Genomic DNA, 13,805 nt, shown 5'->3' on the forward strand with positions numbered 1-13,805 from the left:
AGTGATGATGCCCCAAAACCAGCGGGCAACTGGGCTCTGCCGAAGGGCAGGGTTGATGCCCACAAAACAGGTTTTTCAGTCACTACTGTTACATGGTCAAAAGGATTAGAAACAATTTATCCTGATTTCCAACCTGTTGAAAATTCCTAACAACAACTGTTTGTGACTTTTTGTTCATGAGACATATAGATAATCATATATATATTACATATATTATATGTCCACATGCACATTTCTATTAGCACTGCTTCACAAATTGTACAAGCTTAAATTTGCCAGCCCCTGTCAAAGAGTACTTGAAGACCGTCTACTAGAGTATGACAATTAAGAAACAATTACGGAAAAGTGCTGGGAATGGATAAAAAAAAGGAAATCATAAAGACTGAAATCATGCATGCTTGATCTTTTAAAGTACTTTTTGTGAATTAATACCATCCTGATACACTGTGTCACTATATGCTGCCAACACTTTCCAGCTTAGACGAAGATAATTTTTAAAATGTTTTAATGACAGATTTTTTTTCAGTCAAAAGATCTATGAATATTCAGAAGTTTTCTCACCAGTTCCCTCGGTCTCATGTTGAAAAGGATTCTTTCCGCATTCTCACTGTCTTGTCTACTTTCCATAATAGCCAGCAGAAGCTTGGAGGCATTGTTCTAGGGATACAAAACCAAGTTAATGCAGATTTTAAATCTATTTCATGAATTAATGACCCTTGCATTTGTTTTAATTGAGATTCAAGGACTACATTTTTAGTGCATGAGATGTTAAACTGCTTTTATCTTTTATTTTACTGACATATTTAATAGGGTTTCTCTTGAGTTTTAATGTCAGCATACTGTAAACCTAGCTAACCCTAAATGCTACGTTGAAAGAAGCATTTCATATATTGAAAAACAGGCAGCTTAACTACAGAGCCTTGCCCTATACCATGCACAAGAAATGTAATGCCATTTCCTTTCCGTGTTGCCCAGCTAACAATTTTTGCCATGGCTTTCTGTTAAAGCAATACCCAAAGGTAACTACAAAATGTGTTACATAAAAGGTTTCATCACTCATAGGTTTTCTTCCCCTTTGGTTCTCAGAAAGTCCAACTGGTTATTATTTGAAAGGCTATAAAATAAACTGTTTTCACACATTCCTAGAATTTTGTTTCACTAACAAATACTCCTGGGGGGCAACATACAAAGACATCCTTTACATTGTCAGCTGGCTGCTGTCCACTGAGACCTCTCCCAAGGATTAAGTAGCAGGAGCTTTAGCAGCAGTAACCCAGTAGTGCCTTAGATTTGGAGACCTGTCTGTTTCCAGCGAAATCAGAAGCTGTGAACAGGATTGGAGGAATATTTTTGGACGTCTGTCTACTTTCTGGTAGAGCATGGTTGCCTTGGTTCACCTGCTGCAGCATCTCCTCACCATCCCCTATCACTGAGTGAAATACCTGAAAGTAGACCACAGTCCCATGATACAGGTAGGGGCCAATAAGACTCTCTACCCACCATAAAAAATTCTCTCAGCTGCTTATTGCCAGACGTCAGCAATTCAAATGGAAATTTCTCACAGTGAGGGTGTGCCTCAGACAATTAGTGTGGACAATTTTGAAGAAAAAGAGTTCAGCTGCTTTTGAGACTGAGACAAAAAGAAGGACATTATTTTCTGTATATTCAAGCAACTTTTGTTTTAAGGAGCCTTTGTGTCTACAAGTTTTGATAGCAGAGCTGAAAATCTGGAGGCTAGAGGCCAAGACAGCACAATCACGCAAGCTGGAGTTCCCAGGGAATCCCAGCCAAACTTGTCCAACTCAGAGCCTTTTTTTTTTTTTTTTTAAGTTACAATTTGAATACTATACTGCAGAAACTTGCTGGAATTTCACAGCTAAAAGCCCTCAGTTACTTCCTGGTGGGCACAGAATCACAACACAATCATGCAAGCCAGATCACAAAATTCCACAAGCTTTCCTTTGGTCAGCAGTCCGACCCCCTGTTAGAAGCGGGTTGCTCAGGGCTGTATCACGCTGAGGTTTGAGTATCTCCAACAGGAGGACTGCAGGATTAAAAATCAGCAGCAGAAGGAAGGAGAAGATGGAAGGAGGGTGGATGAATAGATTGAGGATTTATACATGAGAGGTGAACTAGGGCCTTCCGGGAGAGGAGACTGGAGTTGAGTGAGAGACCAGGAGAGAGGAGGCTGGGCTTGACAACGCGAGGATAAGATAAAGACAAAGAACAATGGATAAAAACACCAGACGGTGACTGTCTGAAGGAGAATGGGACTCCCTCTGGATTCTTCCACACCTCCCCTTTCCTTTTGCTCCAGAATCAAACGAGCATCATCCATTGGAAAGGTCTAATCAGACTCCACCTTACAATCTACATCGCACAAGTTTAAGGTGCACAGTCAATGAGACAGGTGGAAGGAAAGGATAGCACTTTACGACACCTAACAGGATGCTGCTCTAAGGAACTGGATCTTGTTTTTTCTTCTGCAGTTTTCTCTTTCAATGATGTCCACCTCAGTTGTGGTAGCATTAGTAGGATCTCAAACTGGGAAGGAGGGAAGAGGGCAAGATAGTCTGCAAGGCAGCTTGAGAAGGAAGGGGAGGAAACAGTGAAGGAAGGCACCAGCCTAATAACTCACGGGGGAAGAGGACTTTGAAGCTATTTCCCAGTGCAGACAACCCTGCGGAGGGCGAGAAGCCTGCTGCAGCTTCTAGGAAGTGAGGATAGGTGGAGGGTAGGTAGCACTTACTGTCATCAACAGCCAGCTTCTTGCTGCTGACTCAGAAAGAGCAGCAAGCCATAGCCTGGAATTACAGCAAGCAGGTACATCCTCCATTTTTTTTTCCTCTCTCATCACTTGCACCTGACATTGAGATGCTCATTTGATTACTTGTTCCTCATTTTCTGCATGCTTTGAGACCCTAAGATCTGATTTCCATACCCAGATATCCATGAGCAAAAAAGGTCCTTTACTTGGAAAATACAGTATAAAGTTCTTCATAGCACACTAGTACTGAGAAAAATCAGTTCCAAGCTGCTACAAACAGGACTGCCCAAAGTACTTCCGGCTTTCATTTGTCTTTACCCAGTTCCCACCTCATCTCCTCACAAGAATTTTGGAAAAATAAACTAGTGTGTGAAGCAACTAGATACAGCAGACTAAGGTGCTATGAGAAAAGCCCAAACGACACTCATATTAGACTGTCCACTCTTAGTCCGACAATGTCTCTTCATCCTGCCACTACACAGTGGCAGATACAGACGTCATGCTGTGCGCCAAGGCTTAAAAACTAGTCAGTAAGGGAGGCTCCAAAAAAACAAGAGGCAGGACAGAACATTCTCCATCTGTGCACTTAGTGAACACTGTCTGCCCTGCTCACTAAATAATCTGGGAGTCCAGTGGAAAAGGTAATCCATGAAGATGTAATTAAATATCACATCACAAACTGTGCACAAAACAAGTTAAACTAAGGTTAGTTTATGTATATATAAAATACAATTCTGCATTGCTTTTGCTTTGGTTGGGGGATACGAGTTCAACATAAAATGTTCCCTGAAAACAGTGTCCGAGCTTGTTTGGATGTGTAAGTGTGTGGGCCTCTATACTTTACATTCTGTATTTTCACTGCAAAATTTATATGTTTGCAACTTCAGAGCTGACTACTGACAGATTGTCCATGCTAAACATTACCTGGTAAACTCAGTGGTACGTGTTGCCACTCAAAATGAAACCCAGGAACTTCTTAATTTGGATCTAATTCTTGACAGCACATCTGGCCCAGCACTGGGTCCAGTTCTGGGTTCCCCAGTATGAGAAAGATCAAGAATTGCTGGAACAAGCCCAGCGAAAAGACACAAAGTTGATTAAAGGAAGGGGGCATTTTTCGCACAAGGAGCAGCTGAGAGCTGGGACTGTTCAGCCTGCAGGAGGAAGCGCTCAGACGGATCGTACCGGTGTATACAAATACCTGACAGGAGGGAATGAAGAACAGGGAGCCAGACTCCTCTTAGCAGGGTCCAGAGAGAGGACAAGAGACAATGTACACAAATTAAGACACACATTAAATCCCGTCTAAACACAAGAAAACACGTTTTTCCTGTGAGAATGATCAATCATTGGATTCGGTTGCTCAGAGGAGTTGTGTAATCTCCCACTGTGGAGATATTCTGTTGGGCACAGTCCTAGGAAACCTGCTCTAGCTGACCCTTTCGAGCGGGGGGGGGGGTCAGACAAGATGACCTCAAAATATCCCTTCTAACCTAAATGACTCTGTGATTCTGCAAATTCAGAGTGATTTCCACAGTCTGACCTTTGCTATCATTCACCACAATTTTTGCTATTTAAGTAAGACATATAAAGCCCCCCGTGAACAGGGCCAAACGGGTCCTTGCAGCAATGTCTCTAAACTCCACTTTTTATTATTATATACAAAGATGTTCCACAAGCATTTGCTAGCTTCATGATAATGGCAAGTCAAAATGACACTGGAGCTCCTGTGGCCACGTTTTTACAGAGACTGAAATTTGGACTTCAAAAGAACTGTCTGCATGTTCAATGTTAAATGTCTGCTTAAGCATTGTGTTTGAGGGGGGGTGACATTCAAAAATGTAACTACAGTTATGAAAGTCACCTGTAAAGCGCTGTTGATTCAATGTTTCATTGAACATGATATATAGCTATATTCATTATTTTATTAGACATCCATAGTTTTGCCAGCATGGTGCAATGCAGCTACCACAAAATATTTGCTTGTTTTGGGGAGGAAACAGATCATCTGCAACAGAAATTCAGACTTCATTCAGAAGACAAGAAAAGGCAATAACCGAAAGTTCCTCCTAGACAAGTTCTGCCCTACTTGGCAGACGGCATAGCTGCAGAACTCCCCTCTGCATGCAGCAGCACACAGATTGCAGAAACTTATCTACAAGCCTGTCCAACTCTCCACAGAATATAAAACAAAATTAAAAGCCCTCTCTCTCTACTCTTCACCCTCCCACTCTACACTTTGTCCTCCCCCTCGGAGGACACTGAGAAGGGAAATAAAACACAAGTTATTTTAACCTCGTTTTCAACTTTATTTGATGTTATAGGTCATCTGACAAAATCATTTCAAAAGGAGATGTGAAAAAATAATTTTAAAGAGTACAGTACATACAGAGAATGCCTTACTCGTTACCTGTACTATTTATCAGTCCTGTGAGATTTTATGCCCATAATACAGACTTTTCACGTTAGCTATGTCCTGTTGTTTGATAGGATTTTAAAAAAAAAAGCTGAGGACATACTCCCAAGCACAACAGTGGGTCAAAAGGCTTGTGGTAGAGGGCCTGATAAAGATTCAGAAGCTGAGCTGAACTCATTTGTAATGTTTGTTTCCAAAGGTTGCTAAGTATTTTATACGGTATATAATGAGTATATGTATATTATACATATTATATATATGGTAAGAGTAAGTAAATGTCAGGTTGCCTGAAGCTCTTGCATAGGTATGCCTGCTATTATTATTACTAAATAAGCAAATTTACATTTACTGTACCTTTAGCTGAAGCACCAAGTCCATGCAGTATTTCCCAAGAGGGTTTATGTCATTCAAGATGAGTGCAATTATAATATCGATCCCATTAGATTCGTGGGTGGCTATGCAAGTCTGCAAAATAAGAGAAGGGAGTTGGGGTACAGGGGAGACGGAGAGAAAGGTGGGAGAAAAAAAGTGAGAGAGGACAGGCTGAGGGAGCAAGAGAGAGAACGTGCACATCAGAAATTTCCAGAACAAGGACACAGAATTTGAAAGACCTTGTAACAGTAAAGAATCTCCCAGTCTAAGCAGAGCAGCCTTAAAGTGTGTTACACGAAGTGCTGCGGGGATACTCGTGTAGTACAGAACTAACCCCAACACTGCCAATAGGAAGTCACAACTGGAAAAAAGGTGGTGCAAGCCAAAATATGCTTCCAGTACATCATGCAGGGTTCAGCATCAAGTGGTACAAGTCACAGACAGCAGCTGCAGGAGCCCTGCCAGATTCAACTGAAGACACATGCAGAGACATAAAAGACATGCTTCAATGTAGGCACAATCAAATCTGCACACCCAAATTCTTCATTTGCATTCAGCAACCAGCATTAATATTGCTGTTACAGCATGCATTCTTTGCAAAGAATAAGGTTTTCTACGTGCACCTGGACATGTCCTGCAGAGAAGGACATTTCTGGACCTGGAGTTCAAAACTGTAATTATGACCAGCAGTACTTTCCAAACACTTTTACAGCTGGAGCCCTGGACCTTCTACGCCTTGTAAATAAATCTCAATTATACACGGTACTTTTTCTTGTAGCAGGTTTTTATAGGACAATAGGGAAGGAAAAGTTTTCCAGAAAGACAGAAAGGGAAAAAATGAAAATGAGAGTGTGGAGCATTTACCTCTGAAATACACTGAATTACTTGCAGTTGGCATAAACAAGCATAATTCAAATCCTAAGAGACTTCCCAGCAGGTAGGTCTAAGTTACAAAGCGTAACTAATTGTTCCCTTCCTCTATCAGCGTTCCGCCAGTGCTCCCCAAGTAAACTTGCTGGAGAACACGCTAGCTTGAAACACCCTTTTTTTTTTTAATCTCCAGTCCAGTAATTACTCTTTTTTTACGGATGTTTTTCCAATTCATTATTGGATCAAATAGGACCGTTTAAAATTTAGTTCACTAAGGGATTTTTGTTGGGTTTTAAAGTATTAAAGGTTGATTATCTTTGTTGATTACCAGCAATGACGATAATAGCACTTTACGCTTCATTTGTCCATGTTAATGACATGTAGCATTAGTACTGCATGTATTTCTTCAGCTATTGGTAGTATCAACAATAGATTGCCTCTGTAATTTCACCTACCACAATTTCCCCATTGATAATCCATAGTAAAAGTTCCGCATTTTCATGTACTGTGACAACTTTACTACTGTTCTCTTCAGATCAAATACAGCAACACGTAACTATAGTTCTTACCTTTCTCAGCACGGCATTAGAGACAGCTACCAAAGCCACAGCTATATGGCTTAAAATGACCGCATCAAGCAAGGCACAGAAGGCTAGAAGCATGGTCATTACTCTCATCCATTCACTACTGATGCCATAATTAAAGATGCTGCTAGGGGGTACAGCAGGAATGTAAGCCAAACTTTGTGGCAGTTAAGGGAATTAAGGAAAGCACATGAGAGCAACCTATACAAACACCAGCAAAAGCAAAATCTATGAAAATGAAGAAAACAAGATTGTGTCTGCAATGTACTTCCAAAACCGTGATTCAAAATCCAGTCTCACAAAGCGAGGTTTAATCCACGGTCCTACTGACATAAAGACAGTAACTCTTCAAAAGGCCTGGAAACCCCCCACACAAACAGACACGCTACAGGAAGAGTGTATTTTGAGTTCTGCCTTAAAAGGATGGCTCAGGCCTTATGAAACCTTGAAACACGTTAAGCTTAGTCACAGCAGTTCCAAGTTAATTTATATTAGTAAGAATACTGCAGGGTTTATGATAAGCAGACATACTCTACATTCAGGTGTTCTCTTCTGGATTCAGAAGTTCTTGGAAGCCTACCTGGTTTTCATGGCATGGACCTTGGCAATATTCAGTCAAGCTTTCCAGTGTCTGGTTCACAAGAGTCACATTCCTCTCATTGATGTAAAGCCCCAATAAGCCCAGTCCACCTGTTGTGCTTCCACAGATACAGTCCAAAAACTGAAGCGTCTCACAAACAAGGTTATAATTTGTTTTATTGTTCTGATGTCTTAAAAAATTCTGGTGGATGAAGAAAAAAGAAGAAAGAGAGTGTCAGAGTCAAGTCAAACACGTTCTTTTTTTCAGGAAAATATTCAAGGGTACAATTTATGACCATATGACCACCATCCCTTAGGTACTACACTGTAGAAAATTTATTACACCTTAGCACAGCAGATGAGCACAATTATCTGATTAAAGCAGGAGAGGAAGGAGGGCTCACAGGAAAGCGAACTTTCCGCACTGGCCTTAAATGCCTTATACATGACCTGCATATCTGCCTTCTCTTAGAAAGTTGGGGCCCCACAGCTGAGCAGGTATGGTAGCACATTACAGCTGCTCCCTGGCAGCGTCTGCTCAGAGCGGTAGCTTAGCTCAAACACTGCTTTAAGAGCTGCTGCTGGACATGGCATGGAGATATACACAGAGAAAATTCATTTTGCAAAGGTTGCTACAGCGACAATAATTTCTACCAGAGGAACTGATAGCAGTGACACATGCAGCATCTTAAAGCCTTCAATCACAACACCTCGGGAAACGAGCAGTCCCCAAACTTTGCCCAGAAACTTCCTATGGTCTTCAAGTCTGTGGCAAGTGATCCACCATTTGTGCACAGGAGGCTTACTAACGCGGACATTTAGACCCACTTCATGTGGCTCTCTGTGCTGTGGTCTCCAAGCAATTCTGAGGACACAAACATGAGCTCAACAGAGCATGCCAGTGGTTCTTGAAAACAGTTATTTTATCCCTTGGATCAAAAGAAGAACAGTATTTTACACACTTCTATTCTTCACAGGTGTGTTTTTCTTCCCTTACAAAGTTCCACCTCCTGTAATACTTCTTTTGGAGCTCGGTTCAAAACCCCTTTACCTGGAGCTCTCGGTTGTGGTTCTCACACAGCAGCTGAAGAAATCTCAATATCGGCTGCATGATTGCAATGGCAGGGCTCATGACTGCTGCTTCTGTGGACTTTTCTTCTGCATTTGCAGCATCTGTTCCCGAGCCCAGAAGATCTACTTCTGGGTCCATTTCTCTCCTATACACAGAGTAAGCCTTGGACGTTGCAGAAGATGCTTCTGTTAACTGTCCTTTCATACCCTCTTTCAGATGCAGGGTTGAATCCTTTACTGAAAAGAAGAAAATTTTCCCTCATTTTTTGAAACTCTTTCTCATCATTTGATTAAACAAGTGAGCAGTAATAGTGAATGCAACTTTTTCTTTATTGGTGCCTAACTTTTTGAAGACCTCTAGGCAACTTACAAAGAACTTCAAAGCAACATTCATGCAGGGATAGGGTGTTCCAAATAAACCACAAACCTTAGTGAAAGAGAACATTAAATCAAAAAGCCCTACTATTTCTCTCCTAGATGTAATAAACGATGAGAACAATGGAAGGGCTACGGGTTGCGAAATCAGTTCCTACACCTGCCTTTATGCAACAGTCCCATTAGCAGCAGTCTCTACTGCTGCTGCTGTAAAAATATAGTACTATATCTTCTACTGGTGTAAACTGGCATAGCTCCACTGATTTCATCAAAGCTGATTCATAGTAACAAGCTTAAGAGATGGTCTATAATCCAGAGAAAAACAGGCAAAAGACGAGAATTAGCAATGATTAATATTAAAGCTTATTGATCAACACAGCACGGTAGCAGTGGTGTAGCACATGCTGTTTGAACATAATGTCCTTTTTCCCTCTTCTATATGGCTGCCTTCTTACCTCTCTTTTTGGGAACAGGTACAGTTAGGTCATTATCGTCATCTTTCTTTTTGCTCCCCAAATCAATAGTGTTCACTGTCACTGTCGATCGTATCTCCTGCTGAGCAGTTTTCATGCGGTCATACAGGACTTTAAAGAATTTTTCTGATTTTTTTTGCTCCTTCAGTTGCTGGTAAGTGGAATACTGCAAAAAAAAAACATTCTTTAGATATGAATATTCTAAGGAAGAAACAAAAAACCATACTATTTTTTGTGAAATAAATGATGAATAATTGCTTTGGTTATACAGGAAAAATGCTAGCCGCTGCCTGTCCACTTCTTTCATAAAGTGATACACACGGCTGGTAAGGAAGATTGATGATAAAACACTTTTAAATCTGGATAAAATGGTGAACGCTGCTATTTGCAATCTTTAAAATGTCACAATACTACAGCTGAAGTTAAGTTACTTTATGACACTCTCCATTTCTCCAGGCATTCTACAGTTACAATATTTCATGTACAAATAATAGTGAAAAGTAATTGTTATTATATAATGACAAGAGGAAGCATGAAACATCTAACATGTAATATTATGTGTTAGATTTTTATATGGATTTATATAGATTTATATAGATTTTTATGCTTTACATAGAATTGGAATTAATATCTTATTTTATTAAGTCCTGTCCATTAGTATTACTGTCAAGCAGGCTGAGTACCATTTTCAACAGTTTCCAAACTCTTAAAGTAAAAGCCTTTTACAGTCCCCAAAAATTAATTTTAGAAAGCTGCAACAAAATCTCACAACATCTTCTGGACACTCTCACAGTTGTCGGGTTTTTTTAACAGAATAAAGATACAGGATCTGATTCCTCTCGTTTAACTTTTGTAGTCCTGCAATGAGGTGTAAGTTGGTTATTGAAGCTTCCTTCACAGGCAATAACGAGAAATGCAGGGAGGGATTCATACCATCGCTCCTCTCTTATCATAACTCTGCTGACCACAGAGTAAGAAAACCCAATCATCTGATTTGGCCCAAGTTGAGTGAGAGGGCTATCATTCACAAAAACTAGAATCTGGAGTTGGAGGCAGTGATGTTCTGGGGACTGGGATGCTGGTCCTCTCAAATGGCCAGTTTTCCTCTTTGGAAGATTTTGATAAATGCCCCTAAACATTTGCAGAAAAATAATTTAATTTCATTGCTATTATAAACTTGAAAGTGTTGTAATTTTTAATTTTACAAAGAGAGGTATGAAATAACTGGAGATAATGCTCATAGGGCAAAGACCAGATTAAAAGACACGCTGTGCTACACAGAACAGGACAACTGAAAAATGTTTTCTTCTTTTGAAGAATCTATACCGTGAGATACTGCATAATAATAGGGCATCTTTACATTTCTATCATAGTAATACATATTATAGTGATAAACTTTTCTCACACCTCATGGCAAAAAGATTCTTATTTGTCTCTAGACTACATGCATTTGAAAATTCATATGTGAATAAGTAAATAAGTACCTGTGTTTGTGTATTTCCACCTTCAAGCAATGCAATACCAAGCAAAATGCCTTCTGAGAAAATTCTGTCATTTTTGGTGTTTACTACAACATCTATGACTAGTTCTGATGCACCTTCTTTATCCAGAAGGCACTGAATATCAAACATGGTTACCCCAGACTTATCTGAGTCTTGTCCTGAAAATCCACCTGCAAATTAGACAAACACATTCCATTCATGTTTATTTCACATACGCATATGAAAACGAATCTACTAGTAATAATAATTTGTCTTAGGCACACAGGAGCAATGCAATACATTTAATTTTGAAATTCTGTTTCAGGCAAAATTCCCCTTGATACAAAGAAGATTGTAGTGTGAAACCGCCATGTTAATCCAAATTAAAGGAGTGATTTTAAGAAATTTTGTTAAATTGTATTAGTACATTAATCATCATCTTCTTATCGCGGATTATAATCTTTCCTATTACACATTTATACAGATGTAACTGCATCTACTTCATCAGAAAAAATATATGACTGTCTCTATCAGTTGGTACCATTTTGATTGAACGGATTAGACTGCTTGTGATTAAGCCATACACACACACACTGTTTAGAGAGAACTAAAAAAATACTGTATCTTTATTCTCCTGTTTGTAGGGAGCAAAATCTGTGTACAGGACATTAAGACTGTAAACATTTCCAGTGTCTACACTGAAAGAGTCAAGCAGGATGACTTGGGTAGCTCTGGAAATGCCCACAAATCTGGGCAGGCCGTTAATATATGCTGAAAATGCAGCGGCAACTATTTTGACCTGGCTCTACACTGAGCTTCTGCCTCATCTCCTACGACATACATTATTTTGTTTTTTCTTAGAAACCTCCCTACAGTAACTTACCGTGGCTTCTATAAGAGAGTCATACAAAAAATTAGGTTATAAAGGACCTACAGGGATCATCTACTCAAACTTCCCGCTCACAATAGTTAAATCTGGTTCATCAGAGTCTTGTCTGGTAAAGTTATAACAAGGACTGACATATTCTGCAGCTTCTGGGGGAAATCTGTTCCATTGCCTAACCTGTATCTTTGCGAGAAGCTTTTCCTTATATCTTATTTTTTCATATATCAATAAAGGATCTGGAACTGCAAAAAAATTTTTAGTTTCCAGGAATAACACCACCTTTGTTCAAATGTTTTGTGCTTTGTTGAATTTCTGGATGTGTATTTAGTGGCAAATTAAAATGGTGTTACCAATTAGACTCCAGCTGAATGACTGACTGGGGCGCATGGGTGAAGACCTTACTTTGGGACCACCAAATGCACACCAGCCACATTAGACAAGTGTGTACGACTTAAAAATAGGAGAAGTCTGACACACCTCTCGTCGAACTGGTTACAGAATGTGTTTGATTTATTTTCCACCTGAATCCCTGGAGCACTTCCAATGTACCTACTAGAAAAAACGGTGCTGTGAATTTTGTTCTCTCTAAATGATCTGTGTGGATTTACCTCCCACTTGTGCAGTTTTGCAGTGGCTGGCAGACAGAGGCCGGTTCATGCCACTGCCATATTCGCCTTTAAAGTAGCGATACAGAAGTATTTTCCTCAAAGTGTTGCCCTTTAAGAGAAAGATAAAAATAGAAGAAATTAGAGTTCTGGTCAATTTAATTTGTTTGAAAAGCAAGCTGTTTAACACAGATACATAATTTAAAAGGTCTTTAGTAAGCATACAAACAGGAAATAGTTTGTCCAGAAAACAAACATCTAATGGTCGTATTCAACGTACTTCATGGGAGGAATTCTAAAATACTGCTGTATAAGCTTTCTTTGATGTTTCTTTGAAACTTATTGGTTATAAATAAAATACCTCCACCTCAATAATTCTTACTGGCTATCTGTAAGATGTGTATATTGAGTCAAATTCTGTGAAGAGCTGATGCTCTGCAGTCATTGTGTCTGTGCCCCGCACTGCCACAGCAGTACTTCCTTCCTATTTTCTGCAGCTGAGCAGTACCACTCCCTTTTCTCTGATCTCAGAAAATCCAGCTGATCATCTGAAAGAAGCCACATCACATGAAATATTAAAAGACAGGAGACATTTGATAAAATAGTTTAGTTTAAAAAGCATTCTCTGTATCTCCTTGTTTCTTTACTTCCAAAACCACAACCAGTCAAAATTTGCATGCAACTCTCTGAAGATCTTCCCTTTCATTTTGTTTATGTTCTGCAATACAAGACATGCTGAATTAAGAGTTGGAGGTACCAACTGGCATTTTTATTTTGCCTTCAGTCTCCTGGGAACACTCAGCTTTACAACAGTCAACACTCAGCTTTACAGAGGCAGAAGGCGACACAACAACTGTAGGTGTATGTGTAACCTAAGATTTTATAAAGAAAAGAGTACAGCAAGGTATCTGACGACCACCGCAGAAGAATCGTTCATTCCAGCAGCTTGGCCGTAAAATGGGACAACTTCTTCCTTACTTTCATGCACCTACTGGTTTTAATGAAGAATGGTTCTTAAAAATACATGCACCAGAAGCATTCTCAGTACTTATCAGTTCCCCAGCACCTGCACATTAATGCAGCAGTCAACTTTTCAATCGAAACAGCTCTGTGCCCAAGACAAAGAGCAGTGGGGAAGCAAATTCCAGACACAACTCAAGAAGCACTTGTACTCCCACTTCTCTGTTAACAGTATTTCCAAAAGCAAGCACATGGCACAGTGGGGCTTCACTGCCTCATGGACCTCAAAGGCAATGGGCTTGTCCACCTCACACAAGTGCCACAATGCAGTATTCTACACGCATAGCCCGACAACGTAAAACAGCC

General features: G+C 39.9%; 1 protein-coding gene across 1 annotated transcript; it reads right to left on the minus strand.

Moving 5' to 3' along the window:
* Positions 1 to 561: 561 nt before the first annotated feature.
* Positions 562 to 12,591, minus strand: LOC104494040 (inositol 1,4,5-trisphosphate receptor type 2-like; the record flags this gene model as incomplete). Its single annotated transcript, XM_010136822.1, has 7 exons — positions 562 to 657; positions 5,538 to 5,648; positions 7,590 to 7,790; positions 8,640 to 8,896; positions 9,490 to 9,673; positions 10,992 to 11,179; positions 12,483 to 12,591. Coding segments are annotated over 7 exons (1,146 nt in total), but the record flags the coding sequence as incomplete, so codon positions are not given.
* Between the last annotated feature and the right edge of the window lie 1,214 nt (positions 12,592 to 13,805).

This window comes from Buceros rhinoceros, unplaced genomic scaffold (genome assembly GCF_000710305.1).
Source record: "Buceros rhinoceros silvestris isolate BGI_N320 unplaced genomic scaffold, ASM71030v1 scaffold18065, whole genome shotgun sequence".
Classification (NCBI taxonomy): domain Eukaryota; kingdom Metazoa; phylum Chordata; class Aves; order Bucerotiformes; family Bucerotidae; genus Buceros; species Buceros rhinoceros.